This window comes from Stegodyphus dumicola, chromosome 1, assembly GCF_044657685.1.
Source record: "Stegodyphus dumicola isolate Sdum_Otavi_A_Nest chromosome 1, ASM4465768v1".
NCBI classification, from domain to species: domain Eukaryota; kingdom Metazoa; phylum Arthropoda; class Arachnida; order Araneae; family Eresidae; genus Stegodyphus; species Stegodyphus dumicola.
Window position 1 is genome coordinate 199,992,314 of NC_140768.1, and position 25,826 is coordinate 200,018,139.

The window sequence follows — 25,826 nt, forward strand, 5'->3', positions numbered from 1 at the left end:
AACGTTGATCTGATGTGGCAGCTTGGTATGCAATCTGGGTCAATCGTTCAGCAACCATGGACCACATGTTTTCTATCGGCGAAAGGTCCGGAGAGCGAGCCGGCCAGGGAAGCAATTCAATCTCGCGATTAACGAAGAACTCTTGGACAATGCGTGCCACGTGTGGTCGCGCATCATCCTGTTGAAATATGGCTGTGGGCAAGCCCTGAAGGTAAGGAATGACAACTGGTTCCAACACCTCGGAGATGTAGCGCTGGCTGTTTAAAGTACCGCCAATGCGTATAAGAGGAGTGCGAGAGTGATATCCAATACCGTCCCATACCATAATACCCGGTGCAGAAAGAGTGTGGCGGTGCATAACACAGATGTTCAGCATTCTTTCTCCACGGTGTCTCCAGACTCGAATCCGACCATCGTGGTGTTGCAGACAGAAGCGTGACTCGTCAGTAAAGACAATTTCATTCCGTTTTGCCGTCCACATCCTTCTTTCATCGCACCATTGGCGGTGGAGACGTCTGTGGTTGTGCGTCAAGGGTAGACGAAGCAGTGGACGTTTTGCGGACAGACCACTCTGCTGTAAACGGCGTCGAATGGTACGCGCAGACACTTGATGATGCGTTACAGACTGAATGTGCTGTGCTATGGTTCGTGATGTGACTGAACGATCCGTCACTGCCATGCGCACAATGTTCCTGTCATCACGTGAAGTGGTACACTGAGGAGGATGTGATCAAACACGTCGGTCCGTCGTACCCTCCTGCATCCAACTGTCACATATCCGCATTACAGTTGTTTGGTTTCGTCCAACACAACTACCGATTTTCCTGAAAGATAATCCACACTCTCGGTAGGCCACTATCCTTCCTCTGTAGAACTCGGATACTTGATCAAACGATGGTCGCTGTTTACTACGAGGCATAATTGATCGTTTTTTTTTTAACACACACACACACACACCAAAAAAAAAAAAAATATATTGCCGAACTTGAAATCGTCGAAAACTCCAAGCCTTAAATAGCGCTTTGGAGTGGTGCCACAGGCGCGCGTTATGTGCGTCTGCGCTGAAATTCGAATCATTTGCATATCTCACCTCCGCTAATGCATGTTGTAAATTTCATGTAATTTGCATGCTTCCTTCAAGGTGGTGCAGTTATGGTGGCTAGCAGTGTAGCTAACTAATTCTCACAAGTATTCTGCTTAAGAGCAGAGATGCTGTCATGGAACTTATTAATAGTGTAGCAAATAATATTGTATATATATGTAAATTTAGTGACATTATATGTGAAATTATAGTATCTCTTGTATAATGTAATATGAAATGTTTGTAAAACGAAGCTTTCCCGGGAAAATAAGATTACAGGGGCAAGTATATTTATCATTGGAGTAAATGGCTATCTCGCTAAATTGGCTCGATATCGCCAAGTTGGCGATGGTTTTGGCTATTAATTTTTATCTTCATATTTAGCGAAATATTGCCAAAAGTCGCCAAACTTGCGACCATTTGGTGACATTTTGGTCCAGTCCCTTTATAACTGTAATTGATCCCTATATGTTACTGTAACCGTATACGCCTTCCAGTAATTTCGAGAAATGGTTGGTACCAGAGATTTTTCGGAGGCTGAGGGAAAACTGTATCAGACCAAAGATAGCATCACTTCTCAGCTATTAGTTTAGAGCTGAGTTTGAGTATTGGTATCTCCGTGAGAGCTTCGCCTTTTAGATACGCTTTGCATTGCATTGTGTTTAACGATTTTAGTAGTTTTGAAGTATAACTATTGGTTGAGGTCTGTGATACTGAGAAGACCCGTGAGAGTTCTTTTATGGAAGAGCTCCAGAACTGTAAAGTGTTTCTTTTGGGAAAATAAATTTTGTCAAGCTATCATTGGTTCTGTGTGCATTCAGTCCATTATGAACCAATTCGCGCGGAGCAGTTCTTGGTGTCCGAAGTGGGATTGAATGTGGTAATAAAAGCGATGGAGGAGCAACTAAGACAGCTGCTTGCAGTCTTTCCTGCATTCCAGGAAGATACGAAAGCGGCCGTCAAGTCCGCAAAAGAAGAGATGAAAATGGGCCAAGAAAACAGGAAAGCAGGCCAAAAAAAGATGAAAGGGGGTGTAAAATCAACTCAAAAAGAGATGGAAGCTGGCCAAGAAAAATTTAAGCAGGTTAAGAAGAAATGAAAAGAGAAATTGCTGACATACTAGAAAAGAAGTTTGAAGCTTTGGAAAACAAAATAGACAGGGTTAAAAACAAAGCTGTAGAAATTAAAGAAGAGTTTTTGCTGCCAACAACGAATTAAGAGTTTCTGCTGTTGAACGATAAACTGGAGACTGAGTTTCTGCTTTCTAACAGTAAATCAAAGAAAAAGTTTCTGCTGTTAAACAACAAATCGATTACAGAGTTCCTGCTGTAGATACTAAGAAAGTTGATTAATCCATGATTACAGCAGGAAACAATTCTGAGGCTTTTAAATTTCTAACCATGTCTTCTCATTCTTCTTTAAAGCTATTTGCTTATGATGAAAGACCTCCTAGCAAGTGTACAAAACTTAGTTTTCCATAGTGGCATACAGAAAGGATGAGATTCTCAACCAACTCGTCACTGCAGATGCAGTAGATATCCTTCAAACTCTGCCTGTAAACCAGAGGCTAGATTTCAAAGCTGTATCTGCTACATTGGAGCTGCACTGGAAAAACAGATAAAAGAATGTAGAAAGTTTCAGGTAAAATCTTGCCAACAAAAACCTATAGAAACATTCCAAGAGCCTGCCACGCCTGTTTCAACTCAGTTTTTCGGAATGCTTATTAGAAAAATGGGAATTTCTGTCTCTGTAGTATTTTTTCGATGACTTTCGGGATCCTGATATACAGAAAGCCCTGTAAATTGGCAGACGTCAAGGATATAAAAAGCGTTTTAGTGTCTGCCATGAAATTTGAGGCAGCCTAGCAACTAGTTCATAGAGACCACCAATTACCTGGCTGCTTGTGTAGATGATTTAACCAGGCAAGTCAATGCTTTGAAGTGGAAAAGGAATGACAACAAACTGATCCTAAAGTGCTGGAACTGTGGAAGAGAAACCCACGTGTGAAGGAACTGCAGAACACCCCAAAGCACGGCAGCTAAGACTCCTCTCAGCAAAGAAGAGAGAAACTAAACGTAGTAACCATCTCATGGGGCAGAGGTTGCCAGATATTGAGGAGCCCCATTTTAAAGCACTTCAGATTTCTGCAGTGAGTGGCAGCAGTAATGGACTTTTCATCACGGGACAAATTAATGGAGTTTCCTGCAATATGACCATGAATACAGAAGCCAACGTTACCATCATCCTAAGAGTTTTAGTTTAACAATTGGAAAGTAAACTCATCTGGATGTTGTCCTGCGTTACCTTCTAGGCTGTATCCAACGATAAAATCTGCACCCATGGAAAATTAAATGTTAAAATCTTGTTTGAATGTGCACCTACCATCACATATGTAGCAATTATTGCTGGTCTTTAAAAAAATGAACAGCGTTCTGCCTCTGAGGAATTAAAGACCTTATTTGGAGTTAAGGATTGAGTTAAATCTGTGCACCAAATCAAAGCTCAAGACGATATTACAGAACCAGCAAGAACACAATTTTTACTTCCAGAATCTGTAGCTGAAAACAGAAATTTTCATTATGGCATAATAGATTATCCTAAGAACTGTAACAGCTCGAAAGTAGTACTAGTAAGCCTCAGCACTCATTGACCTAACAAGGACCATCATCCCAGTGAAAGTTGACAACATAAGTGATAAGTCAAAAGCCATTAGCAAAGGCGAAGTGGTTGCAACATGTACTCCAGAGACCATCTGTGTTAAATAAACCAATATGCTGCCAATATCTGTGTCTTCAGATTGCCTAACATCAGAGTATTGCAGAATCTACAATTAAGCAATGAAGAAAGGAGTGCTGCCAAATGTGTCATTCAAGAATTTCAAGATGTTTTCTCCTGCACATCTTCTGATAAAGGTTGAACGAATTTGGCTGAAAGTAGAAGTGATACAGGAGATCATCTGCCAATCAAACAATATCTAATATGTCTACCCATGGCTAAACAGGAAGTGGTAGGAAAACTTCTAAAGGACATGCAAGAAAGCAACATTATTGAGTCTTCAGCAAATTCATGGGACTCTCCTATCATTCTGGTCCGAAAAAAAGATGGTTCAACTAGACTTTCCATTGACTATTGCCAGCTGAATGAGATTATGAAGAAAGACTGCTACTATCTTCCTAGAATTGATGACATTCTGGACCCCCTTTCTGGAAACTAGGGGTTTTCAACTCTTGATTGAAAGAGTGGATATTGGCAGACAGAGATTATACCCTGATGACCACGAAAAAATGATAGTTACTACCGGGCAAGGACTTTGGAAAATCAAGGTGATGCCATTTAGATTATGTTATGTAGCAGCCACATTCGAACGTCTCATGGAGACCGTGTGGAAAGGTCTTTCCTACAAAACCTGTCTGATTTACTTGGATGACATCATCATCAGAAAGAAGTGTAAAGAACATTTAGAAAATATTAGGAAGATACTTCAGAAACCAAAGGAAGCCAGTCTAAAATTAAGTCCCACCAAATGTAAATAGTTCAGACAGGAAGTGATTTACCTCGAACATGTCGTCTCTGTTTACAGATCCAGAAAAAGTGCCAGCAGTTAAAGGTTGGACACAGCTCAGAAACATCCATCAGTTGAGAAGCATTCTGCTGCATTACATTCCTGGGGCTTTGCGCCTAATATGGGAAATTTTCTTCCATTGTAAGACTCCTTTGCAAACTGTCAGAGAGCAAACAAAAGTTCTTGTTGACAAAAGAATGTGAAGATGCATTTAACAAACTGAAGGCGTCTGTGACATCTGCTCCTATCCTGACATATACTCAGCTCAGAAAACCATTTATTCTTGACACAGATGTGAGCAATGAGAGTATCGGTGATCTTTTCCTCCAAGAAATAAACGGTCAAGAATGTGTCATGGCATACTGGAGCAAGTATCTATCTAAATTGAAGAGCAATTGTTCTGTCACCAGGAAAGAATTTCTCGTCATCACGGGATCCGTAAAACATTTCCTCCATAACTTCTATAGCAAAAAATTTCTGCTCCGCATAAATGTTGCATTATTAATCTGACTTTTAAATTTTAAGAGTCACATGGAATATAGAGCTATGCTGCCAGATGGATGCAGAGACTCCAGGAATATGACATTGTAGAGACATTAGGTATTTTTTGGAAGCAGGAAAGATGAAAAATTAGCAATGCCTTCGCCGGGAATCGAACCGCAGACCTCTGGATACCGGCCCAGCGTGCAGAACCACCACACCACGAACGCACGCTAGGAAAGCGGGAGAAATACCTTATGACATTACTATCCGTCATTGGGAAGGATCAATCACATGGAAATGCTGATGCCCTGTCAAGAAGAGCCTGCCCAGAAACCTGCTGATATTGCTTCAGGGTAGAAGCAAAATATGAGCTGCTTTCTCCAGTCATATATCAAGATATAAATTCAACACCACCTTACTGAGACCCTTGTAGTGACGAACCTTGTGTCACGAAAGACTAGTTGGAAAACAGTGTCACTGAAGCCATCATTATCTTAAACAGTCTTCAAATAGGAAACCTTCTTGCTATTTGATCTATAGCCTATGACAAAACAATACTATGCTGTCTAGGATTCACTCCGTATTCAAAATGACGTCTTATACTGGAAGTTGAAATCGAATGATAAGGCATTCTCATGGCAGATGGTACTTCGAAATTCCCGTATCTCAAGATGCCCTTAAGGAACAACATAGCAGTCGGAAGGAGGCCACTTTGGAATAATGAAGACTCATCGAGTTCGAGAGCTCTTTTATTGATGTAATAAAAGGGCTGACTGGCAAAAGTGGTACTAATGTTGTGGTGCCTCTGCAGGCCAGAAAGGACCAGAGGAATGCAGCCAACGCAAGCTGTAGTGCTATAGTGTGATTGCTTTTTGAAAACATCGCCTTTAACATCCTGCGATCTCTGCCACAAACTGCTGTAAGTAACAAATGCATCCTCTTTGTCATAAATTACTACTTAAAGTAGCCTGAAGCATATCCTATCTCTGATTAAGAGGCTGTCATAGTAGCAGAGGTAATGATATAGCATAGGATTTCCAGGTTTGGAGTGCCTCTTCAGTTACATTCAGATCAGGGAAGGAATTTGATCTTGGCTGTAATTAAAGAACTTAGCAAGCTACTCGGCATCGACAAAATCCAAACAACACTTTTACATCCACAGTCAGAAAGCACCCTCAGTTGGACGGCATTGTAGAGAGGTTTAATCGAACCATCCTTAAAAACCTCTGGCTGATGGTTTCCAGAAATAAACAGGCCTGGGACCAGAAGCTACCTCTGTTCTTATTGGCCTAATCACAATGCTGTCCACAAGACTACCAGCTATTCCCCATCCCATATGCTCCTCGGCGTCACTTTCATCTGCCTTGTGATGTAGTTTTTTCATTCATCGGATGCGGCTTCATTGCCTGAAGAATATATTCAAGATATCCAGACATGGTTTAAAGTGATGCACAATTTTGCACGTGAATAAGTTAGCTTGGCGGTGGAGAAGATGAAGACCTGATACGGCACGGAAGCTACAGGATATCGATTCAGTGAGGGTGATGAAGTGTGGTTATGGAATCTCATTTGATGGTCTTGCACAGGCCTAAAGAAGCTGAGCAGTGTCATGCTTCAGATCTATAAGTAATCAAATTTTAAACCTAAGTCATTCATTTAGACAGACTAGCCCATTACTATGGCCATAGTACATTGTCCACATAATGTGTATAATGTAAATAGTATACTAAGACCGTGGTCGCATTTGTGTATAAAATTTGTAAGTTTATGCATTTATTTATTGATTTAGTATTTGATTTTTTGTATGTTATTTATTGAAATTATTATTTTAGTATTGCAGTAATTTCTCTAATTGTAAGCATGACTTCCTGTCTAGGGATTGTACTGCCCAGTCTTTAGGAAGGGGGCAATGTAACTAATTTTGTATAATGTAAGGAAAATGCTGATAAAGAGGGAAAATGCTGCTAGAAAAGTTAGAGTACATGGGCAAGTCTATTTAACATTGAGGTAAATGGCTATCTCTCTAAATTTGTGAGATATCGCCAACCTAATGATGGTTTTGGTGACTAATTTTTCGTCAAACTTAGTGACCATTGGCAACATTTTGGTCTGGTCCCTGTATAACGGGTAATTGATCCTTTTACCATAAATGGCTTCCAGTAATTGCAAGAAATGGGAAGAAACTAGAGATTTTTCCTCAGCCAGTGGAAAACTGTATAAGGCCAGAGAAAAAGTATTGATGACACAGTATATAATGTTGCCAAAAACTTTGTGGCTACACAGGATGTCACCAAAAAGTATTTATGTGACAACGTAGGCATATGCATAGCATCCCTCTAAACATATTTCTACATCTCCAGATATTTTCACTAGTGCAGTTGCAGATTAGGATTCCTATGAATATCAAGATTTTAACATTGCGGTGGGCAGCACAATGCAGATTTTGTCATAGTTAGCAACATTGCATTCTGCATGCATGAAGCATAATGTGGTTTTAAAGGCATCATATTTCCATCTCATTTGAGGATTCTGGTGCCAAAATTGCGCAATTTTCTGAAAAACAGATTGCTCTGTACATGGAGAAAACAACATGAAAAACGTCAACATAGTTGGAAAAAAACCCAGAATTGTGCATGTCTCGTATGAAAAAAGAAGAATGTGAAACAATATCTAGTGCTAGATGCATCATTGAAAAAGATGTAAAGATCTGCAAACAAACATTTCTCTCTTAATTCACCAGTGAATTTTCAAATGCTTTCCAAAATTTCCAATGCATTTACAACTTTTCTGTGGGGACGTATTAAAAACTTCCATATATACATTATAAAAGATGTTCCTGTCTTACACATGAGAACTTTGATTTAGAGTTGAACGTATTTAAACACAAACGTTTCATCAGTATGTTTCCATTAATAGTGCAACAATCATCACTAAACACAGGTATTGGCACAAAATGTACACCTATATGCAAAATTAAGAGAATTTGCAAATTTTGTCTAATTTTATGAAAAGTATTGAATCAAAGGTACTAATTATACCGCCACAAAACTATGTAAGTATTCAGAGTTGAATATATAAGCATACACATGCTCATCTACAGAGCTGTGATTATGGAGGAGATATAAGCACATGAGGGATTTTCAGTGATTTGTATGCTTATGCACCTTCACGACATTCGCGATCTTTCTCTCAAGAGTTGGGTAAATTTTATAAGGTATCAGGTAAAATGAGTAGCCATGACTGTATGGATAATGGAATGAGATGCAGAATAGACCAGTCAGATTGGAGGCAGACCAGTCGCAAGCAGGCGGTACAGGATTGATACAGCTTCAGAGCTCTCACATAAGCTGTATGCTGGCATTGGAGCACGTCATTTTCATGGTCTACAGTTGCATGAAGGTTTCACGAGATACAGATGCATACCAGAAGATCTGCTGTTTGCGTCCCGCTCACTGCAGCACACAAGAGAGCGCATTTAGCATGATGCAGGCAACATGCCTGTGGACCAGACTTCAGTGGAGCACTATGCTTTTACAGCTTATTCAAGATTCAGCCTGGACACTTATTCTCATTGTACCTGTATTTGGTGAGACCCTGGACACTGATTCTCAGCATACCTGTATCTGGAGAGAATCTGGGACACAATACCATCCCCTAACTGAGAAAAGGGTTATTACAATGGTGGAGGTGTAGTGGTTCGGGCTGGCATTATGTTGGATGGCTGCACACTCCTGCGTATGTTTGACAAAGGGTCCCAGACTGCTATGAGGTATAGAGACGTCTATGTTCAACCTTTCAAGGGTGCATTTGGTCCTGGGTTCATGTTACCATAATGGACAACAGTGCATCATCTTTGACAAAAACTCCCAGACTGCTATGAGACATAGAGAGTAGATCTATGTTCAAAAGCCATGTGTTCAATTTGTCAGTGGTGCAGTTGGTCCTGGTTTCATGTTAATAACTGACCTTAGCCTATAGAGCTTGTCTGGGATGCTCTTTTGAGGGCAATTTCATCTTGCCATCCCCCTCCAAGAACCATCTCAGAGTTGAAAAATGCCTTGCTGCAGGAGTGAGATTCGCTGCCTCAGAGACTCCTCAGAGACTTATAAAAATTATTACCAATTTGAATAATTATGTATATTTCGATCCTTTTGTTTAATTGCTTAAATTTTTGAGTTGAATTGCATAAATTATAATGTAATTTGTATACATACAATGTATAATTTACTGAAAACTGTAAATGCTTATTGTTCGTTAAGCTAGGCAATATTTGTATTTTATAATTTTTGTTTAGGTTAGCAGTTGTCTTGAGTTCAATTTAGTCATTTTATGTTAAGAAATAGGTGGTTTCTATTCTGAATGAAGGTCGAGATGACCCGTTGGCGGCGCCGACACATCTCCAGCGGAGGATGAGTTTTTGGATAAGTAGTCCTTATTCTGTTGTAGTGTTTATCCAGTTATCTTTCAGTTTGTTTCTTTTAAATTGCCGGTTGTGCCAATTTTGGCGGTACGGCTTATTTTCTTAGATTAGATGCCAGCAGAAGACCGACTCGAGTGCCTTTACTGACAGCACGACATCGCCTGCAGCGACTTTCGTGGGCTCGTGAGCATATCAGTTGGTCCCTAAACGAATGGAAAACCGTGACTTGGTCAGATGAGTCACGATTTCGGTTGGTAAGAGCTGATGGTAGGGTTCGAGTGTGGCGCAGACCCCACGAAGCCATGGACTCAAGTTGTGAACAAGGCACTGTTCAAGCTGGTGGTGGTTCCATAATGGTCTGGGCTGTTTTTACATGGCATGGACTCGGTCCTCTGGTGCAACTGAACCGATCATTGACTGGAAATGGATACCTTCAGCTACTTGGAGATCATTTACAGCCATTCAGGAACTTCACGTACTCAAACAACGATGGGATTTTTATGGATTACAATGCGCCATGTCACCGGGCCACAATTGTTCGCGATTGGTTAGAAGAACATTCTGGACAATTCCAGCGAATGATCTGGCCACCTAGATCGCCCGACATGAATCCCATCGAACATTTATGGGACATCATCGAGAGGTCAGTTGGTGCCCAAAACCCTGCACCGTCAACACTTTCACAATTATGGACGTCTATAGAGGCAGCATGGCTCAATATTCCTGCAGGGGACTTCCAACGACTTGATGAGTCCATGCCACGTCGAGTTGCTGCACTTCGCCGGGCAAAAGTAGGACCGACAAAATATTAGGAGATATCCCATGACTTTTGTCACTTCAGTGTATATAAGTATGCTAAAAATATTAACTTTTGAAACGAGAACAATATTACTAGAGATTAGAAGAATACATCTAATTTAATGGTGGCTGATAGATAATGTAGGTATATATATCTTGCTGTAGAAAATTATTTGGCAAATGTTACCCTGTAAAGTAAAAAGAGTCCCAAATCTGCTTTGCATGTGTCAATAATTTAATCCAGTCCATCACTAACAATATCAATAAATATATATTCATGTATTAACTGTGCCTTAATTCAGTAGCATATAAAATCACCCCATAATTTCTTAACTGATTTTGTAAAGGATTAAAGTATTACCACTGTGTGGCAAGCTACCTATCCGATCCGATCCGAACAAGTATGGCTGGAGTAACGCGCAAAGCGCGCTGTTTCCATCTCATGAGGAGAGCCAGTAGGCACATGACGGTAGGAAGTCTGACGTGGTAGGAGTTAAGAGAATGAGGTGAGGCAGAAGGGGGGGCGAGCAAGATGCCGCAAGCCTAGGAATTAGGCCAGACAAGAAGACGCGTCGCAGACGGAGCTGTGCAAGGTAAAGCAATAATGAGTTTTTAAGATAAGATACTGTGAAAGTATACATGACAGAACGAGTTTGTAAAAATACAAACTCTCAAAGGCATACATTTGCAAATATAGAGTTACAGTGACAAAAATGCAGTTTAGAAGATCAGAAATCATATAGAAGTTTCGATGAAATAATAAGAAAAGTATTCATAAAAGCTATATACAATATGTACAACTATATACAGGAATTTCTACTTTATGTAGGAAAGTTCAGATCTCTGGCTAGGTGGGCTGCCAGCGGTCGTAACTCTTTATCTTCCGGTAGTGGAATGTAGTCAAATACATGTAATTTTGTCATGTGAGGGCATGTAATTGCTTTCTGGAAAAAGCTGGAGTTTAGGCGTTGAAGATGCTCTATGACAGTTTCAATTTTCAAATCTTTGTGTGAAGTCCTATTAGATACAAAATAATGCGCATTCGTGAAAGTGCGCAGCAACTTGTTCTGTGTAATTTGTAAATTAGATATGTCCCTGACTCTAACTGATGCCCACGCAGGGGAAGCATACGTGAAGATTGGCCGTATAACAGAGATGTTTAAGTGCCGTTTTCTTCTTAAGTCCAGTTTAGAGTGCTCGTTAATAAGTGGGTTGAGACTCTGAATGACTCCTAGTGTTTTTCCCCTGACATGAGTCAGGTGATCCTTCCAGGAAAATTTATCATTAATAATAACGCCAAGGTAATTCGCCTTGCGTACTCTAGGAACTTCTGTATTAAATAGTTTAAGCTTTTCCGTGATTTCAGTGGCAGAGTTCTTCTTTCGGATAATGAGCAGCTTGGATTTATCTGCGTTAATTGAAATACGCCATTTGGTATACCTAAATTCTATTTGCGGCATGATTTGTTGAAGTTTCCTGACAGCTTGATTAGGACACATAGATTTTACAGCAAGCGCCGTATCGTCTGCATAACAGCCAATGAAGTAATTGTAGTTAAAGCCTGTTTTAGGGAAGTCAGTCACAAAGAAAAGATATAAGATCGGACCTAAAATTGACCCTTGCGGGACGCCGGCGTGAATTCTTTTGACTTCAGATATCTCATTTCCAATAGAAACATGAAAACTTCTGCCTTTCAGGAATGAATAGATGAGACACGTTAAAGTTTTGGTGAAGCCAAGGGAACGGAGCTTAAAAATTAGACCCTCGTGCCAGACGCGGTCAAAAGCTTTGGCCACGTCTAGCATGAGTAAAGCCACATTTTGTCTGTTATGTAATGCACTGCCGATGAACTCAGAAAGTCTGACCAATTGTTTCGTGGTGGAAAGCGTTTTTCGGAAACCAAACTGTTCTTCTGGTAGTTTCTCAAAGTATGGATGGATTCTATGATAAATGATGCATTCAAAAATTTTTCCCAAGACGGGAAGCAAACTGATAGGTCTAAATCCTTCTGGGCGAGTGGTAACCTTGCCGGCTTTAGGTAAGACAATCATTTTGGCTCTTTTCCAGGCAAGCGGAAAGTATCTGATAGTTAAGCAAGCATTTAAAATACTGGCATATCTTGCAATACAATTTTTCGGTAAGTTCTTGATCGCTAGGTTGGTTATTGCATCATAGCCCGGAGCCTTCCTGTTTTTTAATTTTCGTATGATTTGGATTTCATGTGGAGAGGTGAGTTCCAGATTGTCTTCTAAGTCCTCATGTGAGGTAAACCAGTCATTAATGCAGTATCTTACATCATAAGCGAAGTCTATGTCGCAAGGACTCTCGTTCGGTTTAAACTGATTTTCAAAATGTTCTGCAAAGGCGTTTGCTTTTTCTTTATTAGTGAGAGCCACGCAATTATTGAAGTGAAGTGGTTTGTTCGCTACAGCCTTTCCTTTTAGATTTCTGACAAATGACCAGAAAGCATTGTCTGGTTCATTAAAATTCATGATTTTCTCGTCCCAAAGGTCTTTTCTGAGCTGAAGAATTGATTGCTTGATGTCACGATTCAGTCTATTAATTTCCGTTTTAGTACTCGGGTTCCATGTTCGATTCCAAGCTTTCCTTAAGCTATTTCTTTCTCTGATTTTATCTTTGATGTGGGGGGGGGAGTCTGCCAGATGTCTGTTTAATGGGAATGCTCTTGGTGGCAGTATTCACTGCATTAATGATACTATTAGTAAACAGGTGCACAGCTAAGTCTATGTCCTGCTTGGTTCTTAAAGCTGTGTTCAGGAAGGTACTATTACTTAAGATTAGATTATACTGCTTCCAGTCTGTGAACGTTTTCTTCTGCGTCATTTTGTCTTTTAGGATTCCAAGTGTGGCCATTACAGGTAAATGATCCGAGCTTAGATCATTAACAACTTCAAGATATACTGGAATTGAAGCGGAGGTAAGTAGTAGATCAAGAATGTCACCTCTGTTCGGGTCGTGTGCAAGATAAGTGTATTCCTCAGGCGCAAAGAAATAAACAGGTTCGTTGTTTATAAATTCAAAGAGTTGTTCTCCATTTGGGTTTGTTTTACGACAGTTCCATTCCTCATGTTTCGCATTAAAATCACCTGCTAATATAACAGGAAGATTTGTGAATAATATGTCCTTTAATATATCAGCTTCTAAAGGGTATCTGGGTGGGTTATAAGAAGGCTGGGAAATATGTGTTTCCATAACCTGGAAGAAACACGGAGACAGTGACATATTCTTGCCCATTATTTCTGTACTGCTTAATCATGCATGATTGGAGAGAGTTCTTTACGTATATCGCTACCCCACCACCACGGTGACTAAGTCTATCTGTGCGATAGCATCTGAAATTCATTATGTTAATACTAATACCAGGATTTGCATGTGTCTCTGTTGCCATCGCAATGTCAACATCATTGTTTTGAATAAAGTCGGTGAGTTCCAATAATTTTCCGTGAATGCTACAAGCATTCCATATCATCACATTTAAAAGCGCTTTTAAATTCCTATTTTTACTCATTGATAGAAGATTTGGAGGGAATGTTTTCTTGACTTATTTGCGATAACTGTTTGACCTGTTGAGTAAGTTGGAAGCCTGCGCTTTTGATGACGGTCACCAGCAAGCTACCTCTGAAAGAGATGAAGAACAGGTATCATAAGCTTGACCACGTGACAAAACAAAAGATGTGTAAAGCTCCATGTTATGTATTATTCTTTTAGCCAGTAGCAGCGAAGCAGCTATCACAGCAATGTGTAGCAAGTTTATTTAATGAACATGCCAGAAGGACTACTTTCTCAAAATGGTGGTGGCTTCACCACAACATGTACAATTTTATTATCGTTATTATTCAGCGTAACTGTTGTTTACACAATTTCCAACTGTGATAATTAAATAAAAATAAGGACAAAATGCAATAAGTCTTAACAGTTAAATCTTAATACAAAAATGCAAAAAAAAACTCAAGAAATATATTAAATTTTGATTAAAAAATATCAAGACATTATAGCTATAACTTGTGGTTCACAATACAAATTCATTAATTTGTCAAACTAATTATGCAAACACTTATTATGACACACATTAGAGCAATGCATGATCATTAAAATAAATAAAATCTACTCTAGAAATCGTTATTCATGAGGGGGGAAACTAATCCATCTCAAGCAGATTGTTTAACCCTAGATTAAGATTGATATCCTTTAGAACAATTATGTTCTAATATCCGTTAGAACAATTATGTTTGATATCCTTTAGAACAATTATGGTCTAAAGGATATTAAAATTTACAAAAAAAAAAAAGCTTAATATTTATTTGTTTGCTTTATTAAACATTTCTTTCAATGTAAGTTGTTTAAGTTGCTACCACAAAAAATTCAAAAAGTTCCTTTTTCGTATGTCATATACAGTTAACTTTCCAATGCCATACTCCTCGCATAATTTTGAGACGGATATGCCTTTATTCATTTTTTGCAGCAGTTCCACTTTTTGTTTAATGGATATCGAAACATGGTTTCGCTTTTTAGATCCTTTGGCAGATTCAGAACTGGAAACTCTTTTCGATATAATCGAAAGTTCAAGCTTAATTTTTATAAAATTGCTGTAATAATAAGTCTGCAAAAAGTAATAAGCTGCATCAAATTAGAAAATTAAGGAGCAACGCAGAATCAGTAAAGATAATTTTAGTCTAGCTTAATAGCTTCCGTTATACATTATTGGCTGTGTATCACAAGATTGGCGACGAAAGCCAAAAGTTGTTCCACTAAATTTTGTCTTGCTTTTGTCTTGCTCCTACTGCGCACTGAATTAAGCCTGAATTGTATTAGTTATTTACTATACCTTCGTTTATTTCTTGCACATGCTTAAAACTAATCTGAGTCCTGAATAAATAAACTCTCACATATACTTAAGGCGTTATCTAGGGCCGGCGGCTAGATATGGCCTCTAAATTCTGCTACAAAGCGCCTTCCTAAGTTCTAAATTTTCACCGCGCCTAAACTTTGGATCCCAGTGCTTCCGCCCCCCCCCTCCTAAATTATAAAAAACTTCACATCCCTTAATTTTGCCGCTCGATGCTTCGCCAAATTCCAAAAATTGTGTCTTCCCTAAATTCTGCCGCCGCTTCTGGGTTTATGGTGAATAACATATCAGTTATTCTTAATTAAAATGGCACTAAATGTAATCTTTTGGCCCATGAGTTTCATTAACAAAATGTATTTTTAGCATATGAAAAGAAATTTTTGTTGAATTTTTCCTCGTCAACATTTTAAATCAATTAAAAAATTTATAATCATCAATTAAAAAATTTATAATTATCGCCAAGCGTAATGTTAGCAGAAAAGGTTGTCTTACTCATGTTATTCAATTACTAATATATAAAAAAGTTTAGACATCGCTGCATGAGTTATTACTGAAGCTGTTATGTATTGATAAACATGCGGGGTTCAGAATATAATAAATAATGACTCACCAGGTCGGCGTCAGGGATATAAAATAGGTGAATGTTTCGGTTTGAGATGTGATGCTAAGCTGGCACTCAGCTGCAGAGCCAAATTATTAATCTCACAAATTTATGCTTACATGATTGTTTTTTTAATAACGATGTATTTTTTTTTAGTGCCTAAGTGAAATTAAGAATCGGAATTCTTAAGTGAAAATCTCCACACGATTGTTTTTTTAATAACGATGTATTTTATTTAGTGCCTAAGTGAAATTAAGAATCGGAATTCTTAAGTGAAAATCTCCACACATTTTATTATGGAAGGAAAAATCAAATGCGCAGCGTAAAGCATTCAAAAAAAAAAAAAAAAGTGTGTGGCTTTGGAATCCGGATTTTAGATTATTCCGGATAATGGACGTCCGTATTTCGGATTTGGTAGTACTGTATTATGACTAGGAAAAAAGCAAGTTTTGTATTTTTCTACATTTCTAGTCCTTTCTATTTCTTTTTTAAAGCAAATATTTTTGCCATTCAAAATATATATCTTCTAGCTGAAGATAAAGAATTATTAATTTATTCATAGCCAATAATTACTTTTTTCAAATAACGTAGCTTAGAATGTAATTTATAATGATGCTAATTATGTATTCTTCTTATAGGTTTGAAATTATAACATGGGAAATCTTTTAAGACTTTTGTCAAGAGATGATAATCCAAAATATGATGTATTTGTAGATTTTGAAAGTAAGATTTTATATTTTTTCATTACAATTTACATTAACAATAAATTGTATAATTTTTCAATGTTTTAAAAAATTTAGCTGTAGTTATGTACAAGATGGTTGTAACAGAACTGAAACAGATGGACAACCATACAACGTTTGTAACTGAACCTTGGATTGATTCAAAATTTTACTAGGTAGACAGTTCAAAGAATGCACTTAAAGATTCCAGAAAGGAAAAAAAAAGTTAAAATAATTTCCCCTAAGAGGTGCATTACGAAGGTGACAGCCGAAATGCTAGAAAAGACATGCAGTGAATAACTGTGGGTTATTTTAACATTTTCGAGCATTATGGTATTTAAAACTGTTATTTTTACACATTGAAGAATTATGACAGTACAAAGAATGCTAATTGTGGCACTGCAAGTGAAGACTTTTACGGCAACATTTTACCGATGACAAGCTGATTAGCCGTTCATTTCCCACTCCTTGGCAGACCCATTTTCCTGATTTCCTTTCGCGCAATTTTTACTTATGGTACCATGTAAAGAGCGTGGTTTATCAGTGCAGTCTTACAACTTTAGTTGACCTGAAGAACTGTACAGCATTGTATCTGCGAAAGATCACTGGCAGTCAGCTGTTGAATGCACTGTTCATCGCCTGCACATTTTACAACTTGGCGAGGCAGCCGACATTGAACAATATGCTTTACATCACCAAACAGTCAGCAATAAATAAAAGATGCTTGTATTGAAATTTTTAATTTGTTTGTAATTCAATGTAATGCACTTCTTAGTGAAATTATTTGGAACTTTTTTTGACAGAATCTTTTAGCGCATCTTTTTAATATGTACAAATTTTCGAAGCAATCTGCATTTTAGTTGCAGCTGCAGAGTGCTCTGAATAGGCCAAGTTTAATTACGATCAGCTTGTATTATTACAGTTTTTAAAAGTGTTTTATAATTTTAAATCTGTAGAATAATTTAAATTTTTGAATAATTGTTCAAAATGATGCATTACCTAGTACACTGGAATGACCGTTCCTTTTTAATGTGGATTTGAATGCTGTATGTGTTCAATATAAAACATTTTCATCGAGATGTGTAATAAATTTTCCATTTCTGATATTAAGAATTTCATTTTGTATTTCAGTCCTTTTTATTAAAACTGACTATTTATTGAAAAGCTTATTCAGATAGAATAAAATAAAATTAATTTATATAATTGATTGTTAAGCCTAGCTGAATTATTTCACAAAAGATAGGAGTAAACACATTTTGACTTTGAAGCTAGTAGTATATTATTTTTTTTTTCTCTTAAATATTTTCTGATTCCTTCTGAAGTATCCATGGTGTTTTTTATAACATGTATGTAAGCTAGTTTTCTCTATAAAGTGTTTCACAAAGGCCTATCTCATCTTAAACAGATAGCCAACACATGTTTAGCAGAAATCAGTAAATCCATGTATAGATTATTTTTTGTTATTATGACCATAACAGATGTAAGGGGTCAACCTAATTAACTTCCATGCATAAGACTTGAACCTATAAATGTGGCTTGTTTCAAAAGTGTTGCAAACTTATTTAAATATGTAATTTGAGACTTTTGATAAAAATTACTGATAATTCATTTTAAAAGTGAAATGAATGTTCTGGTACCATTTACAGATTTCAAGATATCAGCATTATTTTGAATGTTTGAACTATTATGGTGAAAATAATGACTTTTAAAAAATAGAAATGTTTCAGAACTTTTGTATCAAGTTATGCATAAACAAATAGAAATCTAGTTATTCATGTGTTTTTTACAAGGTCTGTTAAAGCATTCACTGTATTACAGAGTTGCAGTTATATTTTCAACAGAACTTACCTGCTATCTATAAGCTTGAAATTTCAAAATTTTTTAAACAGGCTTTCTAACAAATAATAAGTTTTCCCTTGCTTTTGCAGAACTTACCTGTGTTTATATGGCGATTCATTTTGCATAATGTAGCTATCCACATTTATCGCTTTCTGATTATTTTAATTAACAATTTGCTGTAGACAGTTAATAAAAGTTAGATTTTGTTGTTATTTAGTTCGTGTTTTGGGTGGTGGGGAGATCATGAACTGCAAATGAATTAGTGCTTCTTAATTTAACTGAAAAATTGTGTTACATTCATCTTTTTTTTTTTTTTTTTTTTGTTGTTGTTGTTGTCTTTTAGATGCTCAGCCGACAGAAATAGAACGGGAGTCATATGAAATAGTTGATGAGGTGTTACAGTATTCTAAAGATATTTTACAAGAACTTCAAACATATAAAGGAGCTGTCAATGAAATTCGAGAAGTATGTTATCAGTTCTTGAAGTTTTTGTTAACTTTATAAACCTCTTCATGGATGTGAAGGGACGTCATTGCTAAATTATTATGGGACCCCCATTGTTTTTATACAAAATATCAATTTGATCTGTTTTAATTGAATGTGAAAAAAGGTCTAATCAAACTGTGTGAACCTCCACTTCTAACCATGACTCCATTACTTTTGTGTATGCGTTTGTCTACAGTATATTTATGCAGTAGCTATGTGTAAAATACAGCTCAAAAACATCAAAATTGTTTGATCAAAAACCATCTTTGTTCTCCAGATCTGGAATTAAACAGCCTACCCACTAGGTGATAAAAATTACTGATAATGAGAGTGATATTACATCATTAACTCAAATTACTTGCTTTGAATTGACAAAAAAGAAATGCAACAAAACTTTCTGGCACTCCTTAAATATTTCTTATTAGATTGTTTTAAATTTATATTTCACTAAAATTATCCTATTTTATTAAAATTATTTGTTTCAATTTGAACAAAAAATACAACATAATTTTCTGGTCACCTTATATTTCTTTTTGCCCTATGTTTCATTAAAATTATGCTGTTTTACTATGCATTCAGATAAGTTTGCATACTGCTGTAATGGCGCTCCTTTTTTTTAAACTACTAGTTTCATTCACCTTCATCTAAAAATACAATAAAATTAATTAAAAGCTTTATATATTGCATTAATGATAATAAAGGTAAGAAATAAGTGCATTGTTACAAATTATGTATATTTTATGGAATACTAATTAAGTGGATTGCATTTTTTTATGGAATGACCTGTATGAAATGTATAATGAATATTAGCATCTGCAAACAATTTTCCCTGAAGATTTATTTGTAAATCGGAAAGCATTAGTTAATTTCATGTGACTGTTTATGTAAAGCTGGTATTTCATGGTAAATGAGCGGAATGTAACTAAGCCATTGTATTCAAGAAACTTTTGAAAAGGGGAGGAGGAGGATTATCATTAGATATATATGTTAATTCTTCAGCCTCATTGGGAATAAAATAAAAATTTAGAATCGTTTCCAAATTTCCATTTTCAAATAAAGTTTTTATGGAATTTGTTTTCAATATCAGACTATTTACGTTAACATCATTCCTTGAGATCTACCCATACCTACCAGCAGATTTTTATGGCCTTCAAAGCATTTCATTATTACTGGATCTTTAAAAATTGTCCGTTATTATTGCTATTTAACTTTGTTTTTGTATGTGTGTGTAAATCAGTGTGTTTTTTCATTTTTCTATTTTATAAATCTTTAATATGCATATAACCTTTTTTCCCTAGGCTATTACAAATCCTCGTAATGAATTATACCAAGCAAAAGCTTGGGAAGCAGTCCTTCCTTTAGTATCAAAGTTAAAAAGATTTTATGAATTTTCACAACAAATAGGTAATTATTTTGTTATTGAATTTGAAAATTGTTCTAAAAAATTGTGAGGAATTGTTGTGTGTCCACCATTTCATATTGTAAAATCAATTATGCAAAATAATTTTGTATTTCAATGTAGATGAAGTAGTTCCTCGTATTTTGTGGGAGCTGTGTTCGGGCCCACTTCCTCCTGCTCAGCATCTGCATACACAACAAGCACTAGTCAAACAATTTGCAGAAATATTAGACTTTGTGTTAAAGTTTGATGACCTAAAAGTAAAGTATTTTTATTTATTTAAAATATTTTTATCTCTTGATTATTCATTTATTAGTTGTATATGAATAAGTTGTATTTTTAAAAAAATCACTCTTTGGTGAAAAAGTTACAGTATTTTAAATTTTACATATCTGCAAATGTCACATCTGGTCAAAGTTTCAATTGAATCAAATTGTTTGATTTTTTATTATTAAATAAGAAATATTAAGAGTTGTTTGCCAGCTGTAATTAGTTTGAAAGTCCATATATGCAGAGAGTTTAAATTAACGCCCAGCGTCATGTGTAACCTATGGAAACAGTTCCAGGATACTGAATCTATCAAGAGAAAGCCTGAGCAAGGTCGTCCAAGAGCCATGATGGCCAGAGAAGTTCACTATTTGTCCACTTTAGCTAGGCGTAACAGAGGGGCTACAGCTTCTCAGCTCTCTTGGAACCTGTATGCAGCCACAGGAACCCGTGTAACAAGGGTTACTTTTTCCAAAAGACTGAATGAGAGAGGATTATTTGCCAGAAGACCGGGTGTTTGCGTCCCGCTCGCGTCTACAGACACGAGAGTCCGATTAGCATGGTGCAGACTGCATAGTGATTGGAGTACAGAGCAATAGGTGACCTTTCTGTTTAGCAATGAGTCCCGTTTTAGCCTAAACACAGATTTTCGCCATACTTTCATATGGAGAGAGCCAGGAACATGCTGCCTACACTCCAATGTCAGCGAAATCAACAATTATGCCGGTGTAACGGTCTGGACAGGCATCATGTTGGATGGCCGCACACCTCTCCACGTCTTTGACAGAGGCTGTGTGACTGGTGTGAGGTATAGGGATAAGGTCTTGGAGCCCTACGTTCACCTTTTCTGGGGTGCAGTGGGCCCCAATTTCATCTTATAGGATAACGTGACGATACGTGAGGCCACATAGAGCTCTTGTGGTCGACGAATTTCTTGAGAGTGAGGATATTCGCCGGATGGATTAGCCAGCCAGGTACCTCAACCCTATAGAGCATGTTTGGAATGCTCTGGGAAAGACAACTCGCAACTCCCCTCCGAGAACAATTTAGAAACTGAAAACAGTGTTGCTGAATGAGTGAGACCAATTGCCACAGGCACTGATAAACTGCCTTATTTTCAGTATGACATCATGCTGTGAGGCCTGTATGGCTGTAAGAGGAGACCAAACCCCTTATTAACCCCCCCCCTTTTTTTTTTTTTTTGTCTTCTCCAACCACTGTTTCAGACCTTCAGACTCCCATGAGTGTTACACACAAACATGTGTGTCTGTTATAACTGTTGAATGTTTATTTTGTTTGTATTACATCAACCTATGTTCACACCAAATTTTATAAAAATCTGTCCAGTAGTTCTGGAGATCGTAGATCAAATATGAAAATTCTTTTAATTTATTACACCAGTATAGTTTTATTCAGTCAACTCTCCTGCAAAATTTATGTGTATGAATTAATAGATTGGAAAAACAATTAGTGAAGTGTAATATCTAGTTATTTTTTATCACCATTAAAAATATCAAAATGTGGACTAGAAGAGAAACACGCTAATGTGACAATCAAAATCGTAAAAACAACCTTGTATTTAGCGTAGGTATAATGAAACACTCAATCCATTTCGAGGGCAGCTAAAGGTCCCTCCTCATCAGGAGAAAGAAATACCTAGAAAGAAGAAAATAAAGGAGAAGGAGTCACAGAAACACGTGGTCCTTATCAGCACTGCACGTGGTTAAAACTAGATTTTTAATCAGAGTTGCACTGGCCGCCTACTTTTACTGAGCCAGGCTATCTGATCGAGCATGCAAACTTAGCGAAGTTAAAATAGAGAGCGAGGGGCAAATGCACCTTACGCTCAAAATCTGAACTTCAAATAATGGAAAGCAACCACAGAACGGATTTTTATACCCTCTGGTAGTACCAAACGCGAGGAGGTAACGCCATCTATCGGCATAAATAACTGAATTAAGATAGTAGAATTTTAAAGGCATTGGGAAGAACTGGATTGGACTTCAAATCATTAACTAAACCTGCTAAATCTTTGTGAATGTGAAAAGCCTCAAGAAAATCCAATTCACCTATGGAAGAAGCCTTTTGGATAATTTTTGCAGATCCAAAATCAAAATTATGGTTAAAAGTCCAACTATGATATGCTATCAAAGACTTGTTAATTTCGCCTTTTCTGACATAAGATTCATGTTCCTTGATACGAAACTTCAACGCTCTTTTCGTTTGGCCGATATATCTTAAACCACACTGACACGATATACTGTAAATTCCCCAAGAATTCAAGACAGAAACGCAATCTTTTAGAATCGAAGGGTGAATTTTATTAATAGGGGAGAAACCGACTTGAAAATTGAATTTCTGGAGAATCCGTGCAATTTTATAGCTAACAGAAGGATGAAATGGAAGCACGACAAGGTCATTAATATTATTTCTAACAGTGGAAGGTCGTCTTTGATGGGAATCTGAAAATTTTTTAACGGCTTTATCAATAATCACGGGAGAAAATCCACAGTCAATCACAACTGCTCTCAAATAATTAAGTTCATTGGTAAGCAAAGATTCAGAGGAACAAACTTTAAGCGCGTGGAATACATAATAGTAAAAAGAAGCCATTTTTTGCTTAACAGGGTGGCATGACTTGGCATGGGTTGGTAAACAAACTGCAAAGGGTTTACGGTACACAGTGGTGCTAAAATCAGTTTCATTGCGGATTATAAGAATATCGAGGAAGGGGAGGGAATTGTTGGATTCAATTTCAAGAGTGAATTGGATGGCTGGATCAATTGAATTCATAATAGATAGAATCTTGGATAAATCCTCTTTATAACCGTCAAAAAGTGCGAAAGTGTTGTCAACATACCGAATCCAAAGACGAAAAGATAGTTTATTAAATAATTTCATCTCAAAATAGTGCATATAAGTGTCAGCAAGTACCGGACTGAGAGGATTACCCATAGCCAATCCTTCAACTTGACAAAAATATGCATTTTGGAAAACAAAGTGGGTTTGACTCAGAGAAACTTTAGTAAGCGAAACCAACTCATTAATTTCAGTATGTGTGAAGTGAAATTCCCGAAGCCTAGTTTCAAGACAATTTAGTGCTCCTTTGACCGGAACATTAGTAAACAGTGATTTGACATCAAATGAAACCATAATGGAACGAAGTGGAGAAATATTTTTAAGTTTATCAATGACTTCAACAGAATTTTTTACAGTGTGAATATTGTTAGCAAGTAGAGGAAAATCTGGAAACTAAATATTTGGCCAAAGGATATGAAGCAGTACCTATGTTGGAAACAATTGGTCAAAAAGGAATACCGGTTTTATGGACTTTTGGAAGAGCATAAAGTCTAGCGCATTTAGTAATAGGTGGAATAAGTTATTTCTTCAACTGAGTTGGCAGAATGTGGGAAAATTTAATGGCACTTTTTACTTTCGTGAGGTCCGAAGTTGAAGGATCTTTAGGGATCGAGCAGTATGGGCCTTCATTTATCAGTTTAGAGACTCCCATAATATATGGGTATTTGTCCATAACAACGAGCTGTCCACCCTTATCAGCTTTAGAGAGAATAATATTAGTATCAGAATGAATTTTACGTAAGATCTCATTTTCCTTTTTTGCTATAATTCGAACCCAAAGATTTGCTGTTAAAATTAACGTTATGAGTAATTAGGTGGCGGATTGTATCCTTCTGCATTTCCGAAATTTTGGAGAATTTAAAGGCTTTCTCCATAGGGGCGATGATTTGAGGAATTGAAGGTTTAGATGTTTTTGAAAAGTTAAAATTATATTTTATTACTTTTAACTGATCCTCCGAAAGATTCCTATTGGAGATATTAACGATGGGGTTAACGTTTACAGTGGGAAGATCAGCTAGATAATTGGGACTATCCGACTGGTGTGTGAGTTTAAAGAATTTAGAAATAAGCACATTTTTATGCCGTTGACAAATGGTATCGGTTCTAGACCAGGATGTATGTTCAAATGAGGAAAAATTTTCAGTGGAATTAGCAATTTTTAAATGGAGGTAATATAATTCAAATTCAATTTTAGATAAACGTTTGCATCTCTTATAATGTGACAAAGAAGTGCCAATTTGAATTTATGCAAAATTTTTTAAACCTGAATGGAAGCTTTAAGGCTACATTTCACATGTATAAATTTGGGAATGATATTTTGATGTTTGCATTTAAGTAGAAACTGTAGATGATTCAAGAATTTTGTATGCTTAAGGCGTAACTTACAAAATCGGTTCCTGTCAGTGGACATATTGTGAAAAGGGCACAAGCAAGAAACAAGTGAACAAAAGAAATATAATTCCGAAAGTCCAAACAAGTAATTACTTATAACATGATAAAACACCAATAAATAATGAAGACAATTTTCATCAACATATGACAAAAACATTCCAAAAGGAGAGAAACATCCAATATTGAAAACCAATAGCCACGTGGAAAGAAGCAACGAAAGTCAAAATCGTGCACTTGGTAAACCGATAAAAAATAGAATTTCCTCGAAAATGCCGGTTGATAGCATAAACCAAATCCGAAAAAAGTAAATAAAATGGTGCATGTGGTAAAACAATAAACAGTAAAATATTCTTGAAAGTGCCGGTTGATAGCACAAACTAGACTAGAAGAGAAACACGCTAATGTGACAATCAAAATCGTAAAAACAACCTTGTATTTAGCGTAGGTATAATGAAACACTCAATCGATTTCGAGGGCAGCTAAAGGTCCCTCCTCATCAGGAGAAATACCTAGAAAGAAGAAAATAAAGGAGAAGGAGTCACAGAAACACGTGGTCCTTATCAGCACTGCACCTGGTTATAACTAGATTTTTAATCAGAGTTGCACTGGCCGCCTACTTTTACTGAGCCAGGCTATCTGATCGAGCATGCAAACTTAGCGAAGTTAAAATAGGGAGCGAGGGGCAAATGCACCTTACGCTCAAAATCTGAACTTCAAATAATGGAAAGCAACCACTGAACGGATTTTTATACCCTCTGGTAGTACCAAACGCGAGGAGGTAACGCCATCTATCGGCATAAATAACTGAATTAAGATAGTAGAATTTTAAAGGCATTGGGAAGAACTGGATTGGACTTCAAATCATTAACTAAACCTGCTAAATATTCAGTGGTTCAGTGGTTGCTTTCCATTATTTGAAGTTCAGATTTTGAGCGTAAGGTGCATTTGCCCCTCGCTCCCTATTTTAACTTCGCTAATTTTGCATGCTCGATCAGATAGCCTGGCTCAGTAAAAGTAGGCAGGCATTGCAACTCTGATTAAAAATCTAGT

General features: G+C 37.0%; 1 protein-coding gene across 1 annotated transcript in view; it reads left to right on the plus strand.

The window, feature by feature from the left end:
* LOC118204706 (CYFIP-related Rac1 interactor B-like) overlaps positions 1–25,826 on the plus strand; it is a 167,117-nt gene that overhangs the window by 107,043 nt on the left and 34,248 nt on the right. Inside the window, exons 2-5 of the mRNA XM_085824703.1 lie at positions 16,451–16,535; positions 18,717–18,838; positions 20,158–20,263; positions 20,382–20,518. Of these exons, the coding sequence (XP_085680829.1) occupies positions 16,466–16,535; positions 18,717–18,838; positions 20,158–20,263; positions 20,382–20,518 (435 nt within the window). The 5' untranslated portion in view covers positions 16,451–16,465. The remainder of the gene's footprint in view (positions 1–16,450; positions 16,536–18,716; positions 18,839–20,157; positions 20,264–20,381; positions 20,519–25,826) is intronic.